Here is a 20,947-nt window from a genome sequence, read left to right on the forward strand (position 1 = left end):
AGGTAGGAAAAAAAAAATCAAGCCCAGATCAACTGTCCCACATACAAATTTTAATAAACGTTCATTAGCAAGCATGCAAAGAGTTTATGCAACCTGTTTCATAAGCTCAGTGAAGCCTTACTTCTCTGTTTCGGCAGTTTACCCACCACCTTCCATGAAAGGTCCACTTAAGGCAAACCTGACAATATTCCAGAGATGGGATTGTCCTAATCCATTCAGCAACAAGCAACCGGAAATCTTTGGACAAAATGGCAGGAAGTAAGACCATTTAGGGGGGTCAAGCCTTATACACCAGGCCTAAGGGTACAGGCTACAGGCCCCACTAGATTCTTGTATCCTTTCCATGCAAGGATGGGGAACTACTCTGAAATAATTTAGTTCACATATCCTGAATACCTCTAGTTTTACCAATGAGAGCCACTACTATTAGCTATTATACTGATCAATGAGCTATTAATTTCCAAAAGGAAACCTACTTCAAACATTTACTCTGCTAATTACCAAAACTTCTGGCCATGACTAAGATATGGATGCCAGAAACACCTGTAACAGCCGCCTGTGGCATTTCTGATTAGAGCACGAGCTGTCCACTGCTGGAGTGAGAAACCCACGGGACAGCTGCCAACTGCCTGGCGCAGGGGTGCATGTAGCCGGACACGTGGATAAAAACGCTACTAATACATACTTGGGAAAAGAGAAAATACTATACAATTTCCCTAATTTCTCAGGACCCAACAGCTTTTGTTTCACGTGGGGACAAGGGCCAGCAGTGTGAAGACAGGAAGGGGAGAAGGGAGTCTACACTGTTCTGAAAACCCCTCACCCTAAGCTATAGGGAACGCCAAATGCTGCCCTTTCAGCAACTGTAACTAATTCTTAGCAGGACTACTCAATAGCACCACAGAACTTCTGTGGCTTCTTGTAAAAATGATTATGTTACAAGACTTATTTTTATTTGAATAGAATTTAACAAATCATTTTATTTTTATTGTTTTGAATTATTCATTCTAGGTGGAAACACATCATCATCAAGTAGGGAATAAATGAATTAAAAAACGGAAAAAATATTACCTACCTATTCCTGATAAGCACAATTTTACTGGAAAGAATATGAGATAAACTTCAAACAGGCAAAGATAATCTTAAAAATAAGATTACAGTCTTCTATATGAGTGTGACACTTGAACTGAATTTGTCGTCACCAAAGCATCCCGCTCTGCCTGAGGAAGTGCTCCGCCTAGTGGTCTTTCATAGGAACTTGAACAAAGTTAAACTAGACAAATAGAGTGCGCATAAAAAAAATTCTTTATTAAGTCACACCTTGATGTCAGGGTGATTTAGAAAGAATTAAATTCATTAGTTTCTGAATTCTAAATAACTCAAGATACGTGCGGCTAAAATAATAGTCTTAAATGTGCAAAAAAGTCTTATTAAGTCAATACATGTTTTAAATTCTTTATAGGTTCAACTTGAAAAAAATACATTAGGTCAAAATAAATTCAAACCGAAATAATGGAATTAAGTAGTGACTAATAATCTGAAAGTGGAGGTTCTTTCACCTAACAAATATTATTGCATCCTAGGTACTGTTCTAGGTACTAGACATGCCAATGAAAAAACAACTGCCCTATTTTAAATTTAAAGGAAAACTGTAGTCCTTGAAATGTTTACTGATTAAATATTTTCATAATTATGTTTTAGACTTGTTTTGATTTTGTGTTTATCCAGACAAAAAAATATTTGGACATTTAGTAGATTTAATCATTTCCTTCTCAAACACATACTATACTTTACAAAACTCCAACTTCTTTTGTACCAGCTGGGCACCCTGAGATTGCCTGGAAGATTTATTAGTTATCAGGTACTCACCCTGGACTAGACACCCAGAATTGCACAAATTGTACACGTGCCTGGAAGCAGTGCCTACATAACGTTCTGGAGGAGCTTTTCCCTGAAGTGCTTTGCTGAAACACTCTCCAAAGGCCAAAAGTGCCTGGCCACTGAGAGACACTGAGCTGTTGTCACATGGTGCAGAAACTTCATTTTAGTTATATACTTTTTCTAATAGAAAACAAGTTACATAATTTAGTGTTATGTTTTCTTAACCTACATACCACAAAAATTGTTTCATTGAAAACTACCTACGAAAGTATAAAATCACTTAATAAATGGTTTTGTACACCTTGGTTTGATTGAGAAACTCTTATAGGCAAATAGAAGGTATCTAATAAGTACTTACTACACTGAAGTTTTCAGAACAAGATGAAAATCTGTAACTCTGAAGACTGTTTTATAGCCTGTTCACAGATGTCTTCAAAATGTACACTTGAAAAATAAATCATGTGATTATTCAGACTTGTCTGACTAAGCCTGAACTTCAGAACATTTGTGAAGAAATCACAGTTAAAAGCAGTCACTTCAATGCAATTAAAGACTATTTTTAATAAAGTATCCTTTAAAACAGTGATTCTCAAACTTGAGCACTTGTCAGAATCTCCTGGCGGGAAGCTTATTAAACTACAGATTGCTGGCCCACCCCCAGAGTTACTGACAAGTTTCCAGGTGATCTAGGCACAACACTCTGAGAACCATTGCTTTAAGACAGATTATCCAGAATTCCAAATAGGGAGTGATGCCCGTATGCCACTGCTTTTTCTAACAGTAAATAAATAAAAGAACATTTCAGATATGGCTTCACCAAACTTTAAATTTTTAGACTCTTGGAATGTCCTGCTTAAGTAGAATAAAACATAAAACTTACTCATCTTGGCTCATAACGATTCCCATGAGTTCAAAAGACAGAACCACAGGCTAGTCCAGTACTGGATAATCTGTGACTACGTGAAAACATTACTTATAAAATATACAGCAACTATTAGGGGGCAGGGACTTAGCTTCTATCTCTTCCATGCTTCTTTCCCTTAGAAAATCCAATAAGAAATCACGGAGAGTGCTACACTCAGAATGAGAACATGACCAATCATGAACGTGTACATAAATAGCACAGTGGATTGCCATACTTAAGACTAAGATTCAGGAACTTCTTCATCAGGACAGCAGTAATATTCCACAAAACATATTTGTCCATCTTCATTTCTAATCATATACTGTAATGAGAGGAATCCTCGGTTATCTGTTCGAATAGATACCTTACAAGATAGGACTAATGCCTTTGTAGAGGGTTTCAGTAAAGAAATCTTGTATCTGTAGAAAAATAAATAAAAAGCTGTTATTTGGACACACTTAAAGCAGTGCTCATAATTCCAAGTAAAGGACAAAAATTAGCCAAGAACTACCAAGTAGCAAATATAAGAATAAAATCAAATACTTGTCCAATTTGCTAGTATTTTCTCTTCATTTTAAAAATTTCATCCACTATTGCAATCCAAAATCCCCAAGTAAACCCAGCAACCTACTATTTATTTTTCTTAATGCTATACTTTTATCTACACATTGAAAGTTTTAAAAAATTTATTTAATAGAAATGTGGTATTTAACCTCACCTTCATCATCAATGGCAACCTCTATATTAAGAACTGACCTGTTGACCTGGGTCTGATTACAGTGAAATGATTCCATCAAATCAGAATCTTTCGGATAGTCAAGGTGGGAGCTTCCTGCATTCCCAAAAGTAGATAACCTATAGTAGAAAATGAGCAACTCACTTATTCATTGGTCCAACAATAAGCCACATTAGGATCCAAATAAGAAAACACTCCCTTAAGAAGCTCATTCTCGTGAGTGAAACAGGTATGTAAACACCTGGTGACAAGACACTATAACAAGTACATAATAAAGATTCCTGTAGGATGCTGTGGGAGCACAGGAGAGCTAGCCACTAATAAATGGCTTTGAAAAAAGCCAGTCACAAAAGGAATCCATAGGGGTTTGCCTCAATTTCATTACCCGAATTCTACTCTGATATTGTCCTTTCCTCCTCCTGAAATCAGAACCATATAACAGGAGAGAGCTGAGGAGTGACAGAAGACCCTGATCTTCATCAGCTGCAAGCCTGGGGTCCTGTTCCCTGTCTCTACTGCCCCACCAAGCAACTAGGGCCTTTCTGTACCCCAGACTGTTCTTCAGGCTGTTTTATGGTTTTCTTTGCTTGGTAATATCAGCAGTTTACTTAATCTGCATGAACTTACTGATCATTTGCTTTGGCGTTAACATGTGGATGAGCACTATATGAGCACAGCGATAAAGACCTAGGTGCTGGCTTTCCTCAGGATCCACCTTTTCTCTCTTCTAACGTCACCTCTTTCTCTCAGCTATGTTGTCCATGCCCAGCCACGCTGATGGTTCCCAAATCTAAATTTCCAGTCTAGACTGATCTCCTGAGCTCTAGATCTATATATCCAACTACTCCCTAGTGTCACAGGCTCAAGTTCAACGTATCCAAAAAAAAAATATTTCAACTTCCAGTTCCCCACCATCAAATAATTTCCTATATGGGAGATGAAAGATATCATGATCCATCTAGTTACTCATGCTGAGAGAACATTTAGATGGGGAGCCTCTGGAATACTCTGTTTCAGTGCCTGGAATTTTAATTCATATCACTGCTTAAGTAGGGTTCCACTGATTTCCATTTTGATTAACATTTTAACCAATCTTGAGCCAAATTTTTAACTGCCTAACCTATGAGAAAGGCCTGCAGTTCTTCTAAAGTAGATACAAAAAGAACAATTACACCTCTCATACTATATGTATTTAACTCCTTTACTCTTTAATATTCTGAAATATTTCAAAAGAGAAGACATTTAAATTCTCTCTCTAAATTGATTCTAATCATGAAGAGTTTGGCCATTTCATAATTTGTTGGGTCAAAACATGGGAAGCAGCTTGATAGTTTTTGACACTGTATTCCTGATGAAAATTGCCCTCTCTTAGGAAGCTCACCTTGACCATTCCTGCCTAAGTGCTGGTTCCCTAAGTATTTATTATTTTGGAACTTAATGGCATGTAATTTTGTCCCTTCTGAGCTGTTTCACATATATCCTCGTCACCTTGATTTTAAGCTGTTCCTTCCTGTAGTGCTTTAATAAGGCAAATATGCACACAGTAGGTGATCAATAGATACTTAGTGAATGAACCATGTATAGAAAACACCTATTTCCTTTTGCATCCTGTACTAACTTGAAAGGAAAGAAAAAGAGATGCCGTATACTACAAACATCTTTTCCAAAAGTTAGAGCCCAATTTTCCTCACGACGCAACCTATCTACAACAGTTAAGTAGTACAGCAATGAAAAGACCACTAGGTGATGAACTAGGAGACTGGACTACTCTTCTAGAAACCAACACTACCTATGAAGCTTTAAATAGTGAGTTAAATCTTCCTGGGTCTTCCTAGTGTCTTGACCTAAAAAAGTATGAAGTAAGAGTAAAAGCTCTCTAAAGTTCTGAAAATTCTAGTAACCTGGATAATAAAAATTCTGCATCCTAAGCAAACGTGTAAGTAGGGAGATGGAGTAAACTACATTAACTATAACTGTACTGCTTTCAAGTACCTGAAATAAGGTTTATCTGGAGACATGGTGATCTGTAGGACCTCACTTGTCATATCCAATTCGGAAAATGCTTCACGGAGTCCCTCTGACTGCAGAATAATTTTATTAATGACATTGGTGCTGCAGAAATCAAAATCCAGAGTCTCCTCGGGCTCCTGAGTGTTGATTTTACAGACTGTCACCACTCCTCCTTCTTCCAGAAATAGCATCAAAGGGTAACCATAACCTTGGTAACACATCCTAAGTGCAGTTAAAGTCCCTGCAATGGAAACAAATCATACTTGGGGCTTAGCTTTTGAGCTCTGGGTTCAGCTTCTACTCAAATGATGCCTAAAACTCCTCAAGAATATCTTATCCTGTCCATTTCTAGCATATATGTATGTATATCCTTATAAGAAGGGATCACATCTTCCCTGATGATAGCTGTCTGTAGACAATTCCAAAAATAACTGTAAAAAATTGGGAACAAAATGTAATGTAACTCTTTGAAATCGTTTTCCAGGTTGCCAAAAAACACCTCAGAAATAGTTAGTTGATTATATACAACTTCAGGATGGAGAATCTATATGGTCCAATACTTCATGTAATAACTGTTGTGGAACAGGCTATGCTATTAGTGAACGTTCAATTTGTGCAACGATGGATATCTTTGATATTGTCTTACTATAACATCAGTGTATTCACTGTGATAAGGACCCTTCCAACTTTTTCTGTTGGGAGATAGTCTTTACATTTCCTCAAATTTTAAGGTCTAACTGGGAGAAAAAGGATGGTTACTGGTGGTTAGGGTTTTACGTCTGCAAACCACTAGAGAGGAGAAGGAATATGACAGGACACTCTAGTTTCTTTTCCTTACTGGGTGGAGAACTGGGTGAGGAATGGGGGAAGGCAGATGCTTTTATGGAAAACTAGCTGGGGAACACTGCATTAGAAAATATAATTTTAACCAATTCCAATAATAATGGAATTGTCATTACAAAATTAAAATATATTTTCTAGAAGACCATAACTGAATTTTCCCTAGCAAATATCCAGATTCCTTTCCTATGAAATAAAAAATCATTCTTCTAGGGATTCCTTGTTGTTTTATATCTAGAGCAACCAAATTCACTATTCCTAAAAATATATAAATATTTTAAAGGAAAGCATTTAAGAAAATAAACATAATTTATAAACAGGGATTAAAGAAAAAAGCAAACAAATTTCGAACACAGTAAACTGGGAGTCAGGACAATTGGTATCTATTTTTTCTGCCACTAACTGTAATTCTAGACAAGTTAGAAAAAAGAAGTAATTAAAACATATTTCTCAATGTTAAAGATATTTAAGACATGTTCAAAGTCTTCTTTTGATTAGTTCAAATTTAAAATCCTAAAATCTTCATAAATTAAAAAAAGATGAATGTAAATATTTTTGCAAATATGAAAAGAACCGTAAGCATACTTTCTATTAACACTGTGAAAAATCAGAATCCATGATTGTGGCAAATGAAAAATAAATTGGCAATTAATTTTCTAAACAAATGTTTATATTACTTATATTCTAATAACTTTGCCTGTATTTTTCTGAGCATTCTATATAATTCTTTTATGTTGTTATAATGATAATAAAATAGTTCACCTGGCATAGGGCTTGATCCAAAAATAGATAAACAGTCTAAAAGGATGTTTAAATTAATTTGAAAAGTAACAGACTCTTCTTGAACTCTAAACTCTTGAAATATTCCAGCCTATGAAAAAAAGTAAATGTGAAAATGTATATATATTAAAGAATGAAAACTCACATATAAGGTTCTAGATTTCACTTTATATGTTTTTAAAATAACAATATTGTGCTAACCCCATGAAAATAATTTCTGATTATTAATCAAAACATCCTTAACTTTTTCAATTGTGATCCATTAGAATACTGCTACTCAACAGTTGAAGGTGTAACTGATTTCAGTCCCGTGCGAAACTTTATGAAAGGTCCTTCATCTAGCTTCTTGGAGCTAAACTATCCTCCACATGACTCTCCCTTGTCTCCATTTTGTGCCCATCAGTTTGGCGAAGGTCATTTGGAAAACAGCCAATTAGACACCGCATGAGTCATACTGGTTTTCAATTTCTTTTGAGAACAGGAACCATGTCTTATTTATTTCTCTGTACCTGAGGTCATACTGTGCACTTAGGTGTTCTAAAAAAAATGCTGAAGTAAATCTGAAATCCTATCTGAACCATAAAATATTACTTTGTAAGAACAAATAGATTATAACCACTACAAGGAAAAAAATTAATAATAGGAAGGTAGTGCAAAAGAGCATATACTATGGAAACAAATGTTCTGGGTTCTCATCCCAACTATGCCATTTGCCAGCTGCAGGACTGTTGGCAGCATATAAAACACTCAGAAAAGTGCTCGCCTATAGTTTAGCTTAATATATTTCAGACATTATTATTATTAACCATTATCTCTGTAAAACACGATGGGGAAAGAATTTGTTACCAGAAGAGAAACATAATTCAAATAATGATATTTTGTTCTCTAACTGAAATGATGTCTATTAAGACCCTCGGAATTCATTGAGCTGGGTGAAGAATAGCATATGTCACAGGCTTAAAGGTGCCTACTTCCATACCTGAATAAAAGCATTTGCTTGCACACACTTTGCGTTTTCCACTGTAACCTTGATTCCATTTTTAGTAGCGAAACACGTGGCATGTTCTCGGAAATGAATGGCCTTCAAGATAGTGGAGAGATTCCTGACGTTGTCAAGGCTAGCCACTAAGCTGTAATCATTCTCATCTGGGATCTGCTGGGTTAGGAGGGGCATGGTCCACGACGCATTCGGCCCCGAGGGATGCTCCAGGTGCCAACACCCGCTCCCGCGGGGTCACAAAACACCTGAGGAGATGCGACAGATAAAACTCCGCGTCAGTGCTGACGAGGCGGGCGATTTCAACCGGCGCTGAGCTGAGTGTAAGAGGTCTAGACGTTGAACTCGGCGGAGCAGGGATTGAACCCCACCTCTCTGCCACTTAACTGTTTCTAACTTGGGGGAAAATTACTATCTGTAAGCTACGATTTCGTCGTCCTTACTAAGGAGACAGTAACACACGAAAAGTTACGAAGGATAAAAATAGGCCAACTAACACGGTCATTCGGGGCCAGCTTCAACCAAACTGGGGCTACGTATCCCCAGGGTCGGTTTTGAGGTGTCCCGCACCTCCAACCTTACTCCTAACAGAACAGGCGATAGAGGGGCGGGCTTGAGTCCTCGGAAGGTCCTCGAAGAGTCCTAGACAGCGCGGCTCACCAGCCCACGGCACCCGCTTACTAGTCTCGGGATCCCGAGCACCCAAACCTTACCTTTGCGCCGGGCCAGGACGCAGCTCCCGAAAAACTGGGGAAGAAGTGGAGAGGCTCCCGCCACTCTTTTCAGATGGCTCGACCAGCTCGGCCAACCGTCACCACAGAGATATGCGAGGCCTAGAGAGCCGAGCGAGCCGTACCCTAGAGACGGGAAGGAGGCACCATAGAGCAGGAGGAGGACTGCCGAGGCCGAGCCTCGGGACCATAGAGATGAGAAAGCGGAGCGAGCGGCCGAGCCGGAAGAAAGGCCCAGAGTGAAGGCGGGGAGCAAGATGGCGGTGGCCAAGAGGAAACGGCGTGGAGGCCCGGCGTTTCAGGCGAAAAAGCTAAAAAGAAACGAAAAAGATGCTAAGACGCCTGCTAAGCCGAGCGACGTAGCAGAGGAGGCGGCGGAGGCAGAGAGAGATCGTATCCCAGGCCCGGTTTGCAAGGTAGGGGAGGCTCTACGGCCGTGGTTTCACGCGCCTTCGTTGGGGCTGGTTACCACATGATGGCTCTGCGGGTTTCCGAGTTGCAGGGGTGTTTCGGGAGCTCGGTCCCCTGTGTCCCGGCGGGACCCCCTACAGCGTTTACATTTAACCCTCGTGCACGTGGCTGCAGTCTTGGAGGCTGCGGGCTGAGCAACAGGGCCGACTTCTGAACTCTTACCCGGCTCACAGGAAGCGACTTACGGGGACTCAGTTAACAGTGTTTGGTCTTCCAGTTACTCCATTTTTTGTTGTTGTTGAAGGATAGTACTTTTTCCCTAGAGTTGTTCCTCGCTCTCGAATATATCCCTTCCAGTGATGAATTCCAGTGAATACCTTCCAGAATTCCACATTCTGCCATATTGAGCTGCAGTCAGTTAGGGATGCTGAAGCTTGTTATGTGGTCGTTTAAAAGTTGCTCTCCTTTGGGATTATGATTTTGACTTGTTTGATCTTTAACTCTAAAGGGGTAACGAAAACTGGAGTAGATAGTATGACCTTTACGTATATTCAACAAAGTTTTAACGTGGCAGGCACGTAAGAAGTTAGGTTTCCCCTGCTTTGGGATTGCAAAACTAGAACATGACCACTTCCTCCTAACATGTTGGCGTTTAGAAGAAAACTAAGAACTCATATGAGTTGATGGTTTTTATTCAAAAGAAGGTGAACACAAGTTGTTGGACTTAACTTTCAGTCAACTGAGGGCTCCGTAAGCTAGATCAGATACTGTGGAGACAAGAATTGTGTTTGATTTATTAATTTCTGTCTCCCCCGCTCCCAAACTTAGCGTAAACCTCTGTCTACCACGTAGTGAGTGATAGATCAATGACCCTTTGTGGTGGAGTGGCAAGCACTGGGAAAGGAGTTAGCTTTTAGTAATGAAAGATGAGCTTGAATTCTAGCCCTGATATTAATTATCAGGGACGTTTCGAACTCTTCACTCACCTGTAAATTAAGAGCAAGAAAATGTGATTTACTTTTTGTGAAGAATAAGCTGAACTTGTAGATTTTCTGTAAATGTTAGTGTTCTCACTCTTCACTTTAAGAGCTAGAAAGAAATATGATAGTAGCTATGATCTGAGTCACAATATAAAAAATATTACTGAAGTGCAAGAAATAAAGATTACTTTAGGATAACCAGGTAAGGGATCATGAAGGATTTAGCCTTTGAGCTGGATCCCAAGGTAAGGGCAAAATTCCGATATTCAAAAACGAGAGGGAACAATATAAGAGGGAGAGAGTGAGAGAGAGAAAAAAAAACTAATCAAAGGTGTTGAAGTGGACGAAATGCTGACAGTTTAAAAAGTACAGCCAAATTGGCTAAAGTGTAGGGTTTATTTGGGGCAATAGTAAGGTAGAAATATAGGTGTATTTTAGAATCCAGTGTTAAAGCTGTATCATTTTGGACTTTGTTTAGAAAACCCTGGAAGGTAAAGATGTGATTGGAGCATGTAGGCGGTAGTCTGCCTTGTCTGTTGGAGGAGCTTCTGGCTGGAAAGACCAGCATTTAGAAGATTTGCAGTTGATCTGAGATTAAGAATCTGAAGCTTGAAGGCAGTATCACTAGGAGAGGACTAAGTTGTTGCAAAGAGAGATTGATAGCATTTACTAGTGCTTATGATATGAGAGAACAAGGGCAGATGGAAGAGTCAAAGTGTGGGGGACTGAAATGATGGTGACATCATCAGAAAAATAAATAGCAAAGAAATTTACCGGATTTTAAGGGTTGGTATTCTAGAGTTGAATTTGAGGTAAGCCAAATACTTGGATTATTAGGGCTAGAAAGAGTTCCTTACCTTTCTGTAGAGTTAGTTGACAATCAAAGCTGTGAGAATGATTATGAGAACTCTGTCCTGGAGAGATCAGAAACAAAAAAGGGCTAAGAAAGGATCTTTAGAGTCAGGAGGAGGAATTGGAGAGATTGAAGAAAAAAAAAATAAAAAGAAGGGAAGCCAAGGAGATTTCTGGGTAGCAGCTGGGGTCAGTGCTACAGAGATTCTGAATTAAAGATTGTTTGGCTTGCTACTTGGAAGCTTTATCTGTAAACAAACAAACAAGGTAGACTCATTATGAGATGTTAAAATTCATCTCACTTTTTTTTCTTTAGGGCAAGTGGAAAAATAAGGAACGGATTCTCATCTTTTCTTCTAGAGGAATAAATTTCAGAACAAGACATTTAATGCAAGACTTGAGAATGTTGATGCCTCATTCTAAAGCAGGTACCTTTATATCACATACTTTAAAATTTTGTATTTGTAAACTTGCCTGTTTATATGTTTTCACTTTGAGTCACACTTTGTTCGTTCAGCATGTCAGGTAAAGAAGCATGACTTCTCAGAAGTGTATCTGTTCAGTGCCAAGATTTTTCCAATTAATATTTTGTTAGAAATTCTTTGCAAAATTCATTAAACATTCTCTTTCCTTTCTTAAACAGATCCCAACTAGCAAAACATTTCTTAAAGGTCCAGGAATGCCTTCAGTGTAATGTTCTCAGAGGTCATGAGCTGGTTTGTCCTTCTAAATGATTTGGGACTGCCATGTATTGCTTTCTGTATTTAAAATAACTTTTTATTAAAAAACTTAATGGGCCAGGAGTAGGATTTCAAGCACCTTCAAGTTGGGACTCAGTCTGCTCCTAAGTGCCAAGCTTTTCTTTTTAGTAATGGGGTATCTTACAGGCAAATGAAGAACATCTAGTTTGGAGTTTATAACTGTGATAGCGCCCTCATGCAGGTGTTTTTGTGCCTGTGTTGGGAGGTGCTTTTGGTTTTAATTCTAGGTAATAACTTAGTTCTTTAGACCAGTGTTTCTCAAACTGAGGTCTGCTGTTACATCTTCAGGTCTCTGAAACTAATGAGAGAATTTTAATTTATGAGCTCTAAATGTGGTTTGTGAGAATTTTCCCATTTTTGAAAGGGATTCATAGAATTCAGGCATACCTCTTTTTATTGCGCTTCGCTTTATTGCAATTTTTTCCCTCATTTGAAGGTTTGTGGCAACCCTGCGTCGAGCGAGTTTCTTGGTGCCATTTTTTCAGTGGCATTTATTTGCTAACTTTGTGTCTGTGTCACATTTTGGTAATTCTTGGAATATTTCAAACTTTTTCATGGTTAGCATTTATTAGCACTAAAATATTTTTAAATTAAGGTATGTACATTGTTCTTTTAGACATAATGCTATTGTACACTTAACAGACTACAGTATGGTATAAACGTGACATTTATATGCACTGGGAAACCAAAAAAATTTGTGTGACTCGCTTTATTGCGATATTCGCTTTGTTACGGTAGTCTGGAACTGAACTGGCAGCATCTCTGAGGTATGTCTGTACACAAGTAAGAGACACTGCTTAGAGCTTGATAATTCTTGAGGACTATTTTTAATCACTCTTGTTTACATTTCAAAAGAACAAGATTTTTAAAGAGGTCATGTGTTTTCAGGTCTAATCATTTTGAAGATTAATAAAATCTCATTTAAACTGAAGATTATAAAAAATACTTAACATTTAATTTCCTAGAAAGTATGTGTGATTTGATTGAAGTAGCTTTGAAATTTTTTGTTTACTTAACCTGTTTTTCTTTTTATAGATACTAAAATGGATCGTAAAGATAAGTTATTTGTGATTAACGAGGTAATTTTAGAAATTAATTAAAGTAAAATATTCTAGCAACATTGTATTTAGGAACACAATATTTGGAACACTAGAAATAGTTCATTTAGAAAATAAGTCAGTTATTCAGTGACTTTTAAGTTGTTTTGTATAAGATACGCAAATTTTATGAACTTTATCTGCCTTTTAAATTTTTATAGTACTCATTGTCTATTTCACATAGTTTAGTGCTTCAGTATATAATTTCTTGATCATTCTTATATTTGTCTTCTCTCAACAAGCATACTGAAATTTCCTGAGGACAAGGATTAAATCATTCTTTTTTTTTCTCATTATGTCTAGTACAGTGCTAAATTCATAGTAGGTACTCATAAAAATTATCAACGTAAGTAAAAAGCCCATTAAATATTTTTTAAAACTCATTGAAAAGTATTTTGCCAGTTTTAAAAGCGGTGCATGTGATATTTGCTCTTAAGATATTACAAACTAGTAATATGTTAAATTTTCAAAGTATTGTTGAAGAGTAAACTTGCGTTTTTAGAGCAGATTTTCTTTTAAAACTTAGAATTGTTTTAAGATAACTCTCTTTAGCTATTAGAAATGCCTCTGTTATTTATTTAGCACAAATTTTTGAAGTGCTGCTCTATCATGGCATTATAGAAACAGTGTTTAGAAAAACGCCCCTATCATCATGGAGCTTACATTCTAATGGAGGAGACAGGCCGTAAACAAGTAGTATAATTTCAAGTGAAGATAGGAGAAATAAACAGGATATGGGTTGCCAGCAACTAACGCTCACAACTTAGTGTGTAGATGTGTTTATTGTAAGACCAGTAAGGAACAAAAGCATTGGACTGAAGAATTCTTTAAGCCTCAGGTAGTGTATATGTATTAGTTTATGAACACGACAATAATATAGGACTTCATTCCTTTTGTATATTTCTCAATTGTGACTTTGTAAATCCTTGAGATGTTGAAGTTTAATTCAGCTTGAAATGGGTTTTGTATACTTGCCTTTCGCCAGCTCCTTAGTGATTTTACAGAACCAAATCACAGAATGGTAGTACAGATGAGGAAGAAAAAACAAATTTCTTGAGCTTAAAATCGAAAAGCTAAAAGAGAGTTAAAGAGAGTTAAAAATCAAAGTAACCATTATAAAGGATGATTTTTGGTTCTGTAAGGACTGTATTTTTCTACAGTTGGTGAGGCTAATTGTAATGTGCTTTATCCCTGGGACATTTGTTTTAAATCTTTGTAGTTTGTACACAGGACCATGGTCAGAAGAAGAGGTTCCCCAAGGGAGGCCAGTAAAAATGCTAGGCCAGAAAGAGTAGCTGCTTCCACCAAAGAGGTGGGCAGAGCACAGTTTACCTTGGACAGAACACCTAAGAGGAACTTTAAACGTTTCCATGAATAAATTTACCTCGATTTAGACCTTTGTAGCCTATTAACCTGCTTAAGTATTTTTGAAGGCATCTAAATATTCATTGCATTGAATTACTTTAGATCTTATTTTTATTATCCACTTCATTTTTCTATACTTTGCCCCGTTTAGGTTTGTGAAATGAAAAACTGCAATAAATGTATCTATTTTGAAGCTAAGAAAAAACAAGATCTCTATATGTGGTAAGAGAATGTATTAAATAAGATTAGAGAATATGTGAATATTATTAGCACATTATGGTGTCTTTTAAACTGAATTGGTAGTAAGCTTTTACTACGTTCTAAATTTTAATTAGTTGAAAAAGCTTTTATATTTTTTAGGCTTTCAAATTCACCTCACGGACCATCTGCTAAATTCCTTGTTCAAAATAGTAAGTTGACTCAATTTAAGTTTTTGTGAGAAAATTGAAAATAATCTTTTGGGATAATCGTGCCAAAGTTATAACTATTTTTGTTGCTGATGTAATTTTTCTAGTTCATACCCTAGCTGAGCTAAAGATGACTGGAAACTGTTTGAAAGGTTCTCGGCCCCTCTTGTCTTTTGATCCTGTAAGTTTCTCATTTAGTGTATGAGGTCTAATTTTCTACTGTGCATGGTTGTTTTTTGGTGGATATAGTTGTATAATTCAGTTTAGTTAATATAAAAACACAAACAATTTTAAACAAAACTAATGTTGTCAAGTAATATGTTCACTCTATTTTTATAGGCTTTTGATGAATTACCACATTTTGCTTTGTTAAAAGAACTCTTAATTCAGGTAAATATCTTTACTAGAAACTATTTTTAGTAAAATATTCTAAATGAGTGTCTTCCTTTTAACTTAGCTATCTGAAGCACACATGGTATGTCACAGAATACAGAACTAACGTGTCCTTTTTCCCACTAGATCTTTAGTACACCACGGTATCATCCCAAAAGTCAACCATTTGTGGACCATGTGTTTACGTTCACTATTTTGGATAATAGGATATGGTTTCGGAACTTTCAGGTTAGCTTTAATTAACTTTTAATTATACTTTGAAATAAATTAGGATATATTGTTTTTATAGACATGGAAAATGCAAATGATAAATTCTTTTCTTTTCGTTTACATCGTTTTCTTTTCCCCACAGACTTGTAGTAAATAACCTTTATCTCATAACTTACGTTCATGGCTATCAGCTAATATGGTGTATGGATTTTCTAACAAGCCACTATATATTGAGTAAAATATAAGTTTCTCTTCCAAGACGTTAGAATCTACCAGGGGTGAGGTGGGGTTTAAGACTTTGAAAAACATAACCCCTGTAGAAAGCATTCAGTGAGAACTATTAGATGAGTCATACAGTGATTCATCCAGGAGGAGAGGTGATTCTGGAAATCTGTGGAGAGGTGGAAGAGAGCAGCAAGGCAAAATTTCAGACAGCTTATGAAGTAAACTGGGCTCTTTTCTGCATGTTGTTGTTATATTGGATACTTTGCAGTGTGAGTTAAACATATCCCCTTCGTAACCCCTGAGGGCAGGCATACCTTAACCAACTATAGTAATATTTGTAGTTCAGAAGTTGTCTCTTAATTCCACAGTCAGTAACCATTCAAAAATAAATTCTGCCAACGTCTTTTTATCTACCTTTTAATCTAATTTGAATTAAATTTATAAAAACATTTTAGGGGTTGATTTAAATTTTGAAAGGGTGCTCCATAGGGTGCTTTAATCCATTTTGTTATAATGGTTGCAGTTTTTTTTAATTTTTTATTTATTTTTTTTGTGGTACGCGGGCTCTCACTGTTGTGGCCTCTCCCGTTGCGGAGCACAGGCTCTGGACGTGCAGGCTCAGCGGCCATGGCTCACGGGCCCAGCCGCTCCACGGCATGTGGGTTCTTCCCAGACTGGGGCACGAACCCGTGTCCCCTGCATCGGCAGGCGGACCCTCAACCACTGTGTCACCAGGGAAGCCCATGGTTGCAGTTTTAAATATTCATTTAACCACAATTTTTCAAGAAGACACGCGTTGTGAGAAGCAAGATACAGACCAAATTGAAGTGACTCAATTTTAAAAACACACTGAAAAAGCATTTATATTTTCCTATGACAACTACCTGTAACCAGTAATGTATTTCAGAAAGTATTGATGATTTGGCACTTGCCAAGTTTCACTTCCACCTTAACTTCATTGGTTATCAGTTCTTTTAGGCACATTTGTAATGAGGATATAGCCTGTATACATTTTAGGAGGAGTAGTATATCCAAACCAAAATGAAATGTTTCCTTTTTATTAAAGATCATAGAGGAAGATGCTGCTCTTGTAGAAATAGGACCCCGTTTTGTCTTAAATCTCATAAAGATTTTCCAGGGAAGTTTTGGAGGACCAACTTTGTATGAAAATCCTCACTACCAGTCACCAAACATGGTAAGCTGTTTTTGTTCAGTGGTCCTTTATGTCCCAGAACTCTTGGGCCAAAATAATTCTGTCAAGTAACTGTTGTGTTAACTGTGAAACTGAATTTGGTTTTTGCTGCGTACAGTCTTACAAATTGCTTTTTTTTTTGATGACACAGGGTGAAGGGAAGTAGGGTTCATAAGTTAATGTCTTTGCCGTGTATAAAATGTTTATTTTTATTTCAAAAGCACCTTTAATATTTTTTTGTTTCTAGCATCGGCGTGTCATAAGATCCATCACAGCTGCAAAATACAGAGAGAAACAGCAAGTGAAAGACGTGCAGAAGCTGAGAAAGAAAGAACCAAAGACTATTCTTCCCCATGATCCCACTGCAGATGTTTTTGTTATACCAGCTGAGGAAAAGCCGATAGAAATACAGTGGGTAAAACCAGAGCCAAAAGTCGATTTGAAAGCAAGAAAGAAAAGGATTTATAAAAGGCAAAGGAAAATGAAACAGAAGATGAACAGTGGGAATGCAAAATGAATCAATGGATAACTAATTTGTTCTCATTTGTTTTATATTTATTTTATGTTCAATGTGTAAAAATACTTTTATTATTTGGGACAACCTTATATCTAATTAGTGTGACATTTAAAAGAGAAAAATTAAGATTTTGTGGCTTCGGGGGGGCGGGTCCTATTTTTTTCTAAATAAAATATCACCAGAACTCATCACTTAATTTCTGATTTTCTTTTCAAAGCTTGTTTGTATTATTAAAAACTTAGCACAATTAAGGTTTAGGCCTGCTCTCTTGGATTAAAATTTTGAGTTTAGCAAAGCTGAAATTCAAACAGATTTATTGGATCATTATTACATGTAAAAGAGCATTAGGCACTTTGAGAGCATAGTTTCAGATGGTAAAGTTGGGGTAGACTGCTAGAAGGGAAAACATCTTACTGAGGTTTGAGTCCCTGAGTCACAAATCAGTGAGGCCCCGGAAAAGCCAACCTCTCATCTTGTTTTCTTACCTTGAAAATGTATGCTAAAAATACTTAGGTTTTGGGCTTCCCTGGTGGTGCAGTGGTTGAGAGTCCGCCTGCCGATGCAGGGGGCACGGGTTCGTGCCCCGGTCCGGGAAGATCCCACATGCCGCGGAGCGGCTGGGCCTGTGAGCCATGGCCGCTGAGCCTGCGCGTCCGGAGCCTGTGCTCCGCAACGGGAGAGGCCACAGCAGTGAGAGGCCCACATACCACAAAAAAAAAAAAACAAAGGTTTTGCAAATCAAATGAGTTTATATGTGTTGAAAGCTTTTTGTAGATTACAAATTTAATTTAGAAGCAGTGCCTGTAAATTACTTATCAAATTAACAGTAAAAGAAAGAAAAACAGGACAGTTGTTAAGAGGGCACCAGAAGATTTGAATTTCTCCTGTTAAGAAAGAACTTTACTTGAAGTAAAGAGAGCACTGGGCTTACTACCCTGGAAGTCGATTAGTAATGGAAAGACAAGATTCTGGATGCAAGTGGCCAGGGATAGGGGTCATGCATGTGGTATTTTGTCACCCACTAATTTCATGCTAATCATTTTCTCCTGTCTTTTTCTGCAGCGTGATTAGTAATTCCATAGTATTCCACTCTGTCACGCCTATCTAAGCAGTCCCTTGTTGGATATTTGAGTATTTCAATTTTATCCTTTTCTGGTATAGGTGCTTGCAGCAAACTTTCTATAGGTATTTTGTACAATATTTGTGGTTTCCTATAAGAACTCTGGTCAAAAATTATGAACCTGTTCCCCTAAATATTGTACCTCACCAGAGGTTAGTGTTCATTTCCTTACACCCTTGCTGAGATAATCTTTGTCAATTTGATAGGTAAAAAAATGAATACTGTGTTTTGGCTATGTACTGGGTTTTCTTTTGTGACTGGTGTTTTGTGTGGTAGTTACATGAATTTGTAAGGGCTCTTATATAGTGAGGTTTTTCTAGGCATCTTTCCTAGTTTGTCACTTGGGTTTTGATTTTGTCTTTATTTTAGATCTGTGTAGGCAGAATGATCAGTTTTTCCATTTCACTTTTTCCTAATTTTCTGCTAAGAAAGGCCTTCTTGAGTGTATAATTAGGCTACTTTATCTTGAAATGGTATAAGTTAAGCTACTTAACCTTGAAATTTAAGTAATTCAAGTCAGAGGTTCACTTGAAATATTCAATACTTGTATGTGGCTAATGAAAGGCAAATCTGGTTAAGTGCAGGGGAAAAAAGGCCATTATTTAAGTGACAGAATATAGGCTGAAAATTAGCTGTATATTTCCCTTTCATAATCATTTATATGGATAACTCATTTGAATGAGAATTCCGCGTCTCCCAAGTCCATGTTCATTTAGAAGTCAGCCTGTTTAGTGAGATCTTTCTTTAGACTGAAATTTATATGCAGTGTAATTATCTTTAAATTTTGATACAATGTTATAAGTAAAAATAGATCCCTTTTTCCCTCAGGAGGAAAAAAAGAGGTAGCAAAACCAGATGGAGTTGGAGGAAGAAAATACTTTGTTTTTTCACTTTTTGTCCAACCCCCCCTCCCCTAATTCCATTCTCAGATGGGGAAAGGTCCTGTTTTTCATTGCACTCAAATTTCTCAATCCCTACCTATTACCAATTTACAATCCAAGACCATATAGTATATTCCTTTGGAAAAGAGGCAAGTATGAATTTTGAGTAGTGGGTTGGACAGTGTTGTGCCTAGAAACTTGATGAGGTTTAGAGTTGGTTGGTTTTGATTGTGCAGGGGGCAGGGTATTAAGGAAGAAAGGGACAGCTTCCTAAACTTTGGATACCCAACCCCGTACAATAGATATTTGTTAGCAACAGAGCCAGCCCTTCTCTCTAACCATACGTGGTTGACAAAGACAACCTACATCTAACAGCTGATATATGTAAACATTCCACATTACAGTGAAATATTCTGGTGTACTGATGGATTTCTTTTAAAATTTTATTTATTTATTTTTGGCTGTGTAGGGTCTTTGTTGCTGTGTGCGGGCTTTCTCTAGTTGCAATGAGTGGGGGCTACTCTTCATTGTGGTGCGTGGGCTTCTCACTGCGGTGGCTTCTCCTGTTGCAGAGCACGGGCTCTGGAGCACAGGCTCAGTAGTTGTGGCACACGGGCTTAGTTGCTCCACGGCATGTGGGATCTTCCTGGATCAGGGCTCGAACCTGTGTTCCCTGCGTTGGTAGGAGGACTCTTAACTACTGTGCCACCAGGGAAGCCCTATACTGAGGCATTTTAACGACAATTAGGATAGTATTTTGTCACCTTATCAAATTGCTTGGAACAGTTGTTCAGATCTTACATCCCATAATACAGTGTATCAGTTAGATCAACCAAAACCTATTGGTTAAATACTATCTCTTAACTGCATTTTTTGTTTTTTTTTGGCGGCCCGCTGGTCTTGTGGGATCTTAGTTCCCCTGACCAGGATGGAACCCGGCCCTTGGCAGGGAAAGCGCCATGTCCTAACCACTGGACTGTCAGGGAATTCCCTTAACTTCATTCTTAAAGTAAACCAATCTTGGAAATGTAGGTTTAGAGGCCAAAAAGTTAGGATTAAAGAGTGATGGATGGGTGGACCAGCACAATTTCATTCACATTGGTGGTAAAACATGTAGTACTATGTTACTTCAAAACGTGTTGATGCTTCCTCTTAAATTGTTTCAGTTTAAGTCATCTACTCTTATTTCTCATGCACATTGGTCAGGACAAGCAATATTAGAGATCTCATTAAGTGGTAACCGAAGATATCTGAAGAGTTAAAAAAACCTGGATTCGATCCAACCGAATCCTGCCACTGATTGGGGAGGCTTGAGCAAACCACTTACCTGAGTGTCGTCCTCATCTGTAAAATTGGGGCTCACGTTAAAGAACCACAAGATGTTTTCCAGAATATCATCCCATGAGACTCCTATCTTAGCTCTCAGGTCGGCTGTCAAGTTGGTGTCACTCTGACTGCCCTCTGTGTCCCTCACAATAACACCCACCGGGGCCCAGCCTCCCGTGGCCCCGCCTCCGTTCTCCTAAGGCCCCACCTCCGTCCCTCCGCGGCTCCGCCTCCCTCCTGCGCGGCTATTTCCGGAACAGGGTCCTCCCCCAGCCCATGCGGAGCCGCGGCCTCCGGTAACGCCCCCTCCGCGCTCCCGCGTGCCGCAACC

At 37.9% G+C, this 20,947-nt stretch overlaps 2 protein-coding genes across 3 annotated transcripts; one reads left to right on the forward strand and one right to left on the reverse strand.

The window, feature by feature from the left end:
- Positions 1-1,287: 1,287 nt before the first annotated feature.
- RAD1 (RAD1 checkpoint DNA exonuclease) lies at positions 1,288-9,000 on the reverse strand. Of its 2 annotated transcripts, none has more exons than XM_004323557.4 (6): positions 8,862-9,000; positions 8,131-8,396; positions 7,134-7,242; positions 5,514-5,772; positions 3,542-3,640; positions 1,288-3,204 (listed from the first exon to the last, which is right to left on the reverse strand). In XM_004323557.4, exons 2-6 carry the CDS (start codon positions 8,323-8,325, stop codon positions 3,027-3,029), a joined length of 840 nt encoding a protein of 279 aa, XP_004323605.2. In that variant the 5' UTR covers positions 8,326-8,396; positions 8,862-9,000; the 3' UTR covers positions 1,288-3,026. The 2 variants fall into 2 exon arrangements, with proteins under 2 accessions (XP_004323605.2, XP_019785727.1); XM_019930168.3 differs by having other exon boundaries at positions 3,068-3,204; positions 3,504-3,640.
- A 136-nt stretch (positions 9,001-9,136) lies between these two features.
- On the forward strand, positions 9,137-17,477 carry BRIX1 (biogenesis of ribosomes BRX1). The gene is made up of 10 exons (XM_004323556.4): positions 9,137-9,295; positions 11,439-11,550; positions 12,919-12,962; positions 14,497-14,567; positions 14,706-14,755; positions 14,860-14,933; positions 15,092-15,142; positions 15,272-15,373; positions 16,647-16,775; positions 17,020-17,477. The coding sequence occupies exons 1-10, from the start codon at positions 9,137-9,139 to the stop codon at positions 17,287-17,289; spliced, it is 1,062 nt and encodes a 353-aa protein (XP_004323604.2). The 3' UTR covers positions 17,290-17,477.
- The last annotated feature ends 3,470 nt before the right edge of the window (positions 17,478-20,947 follow it).

The sequence above is a fragment of the Tursiops truncatus genome, chromosome 3 (genome assembly GCF_011762595.2).
Source record: "Tursiops truncatus isolate mTurTru1 chromosome 3, mTurTru1.mat.Y, whole genome shotgun sequence".
NCBI classification, from domain to species: Eukaryota; Metazoa; Chordata; class Mammalia; order Artiodactyla; family Delphinidae; genus Tursiops; species Tursiops truncatus.

Bases quoted from the DNA above. Each gene is read 5' to 3' on its own strand.
- RAD1 (XM_004323557.4), bottom strand. From the start codon at position 8,325: ATGCCCCTCCTAACCCAGCAGATCCCAGATGAGAATGATTACAGCTTA. The intron at 7,243-8,130 runs GTATGGAAGTAG...TTTTTTTCATAG, and splicing joins AAGCAAATGCTTTTATTCAG to GCTGGAATATTTCAAGAGTT. The intron at 5,773-7,133 runs GTGAACTATTTT...TTTCCATTGCAG, and splicing joins TGGATCAAGCCCTATGCCAG to GGACTTTAACTGCACTTAGG.
- BRIX1 (XM_004323556.4), top strand. From the start codon at position 9,137: ATGGCGGTGGCCAAGAGGAAACGGCGTGGAGGCCCGGCGTTTCAGGCG. The intron at 9,296-11,438 runs GTAGGGGAGGCT...TTTTTTCTTTAG, and splicing joins TCCCAGGCCCGGTTTGCAAG to GGCAAGTGGAAAAATAAGGA. The intron at 16,776-17,019 runs GTAAGCTGTTTT...TTTTGTTTCTAG, and splicing joins ACTACCAGTCACCAAACATG to CATCGGCGTGTCATAAGATC.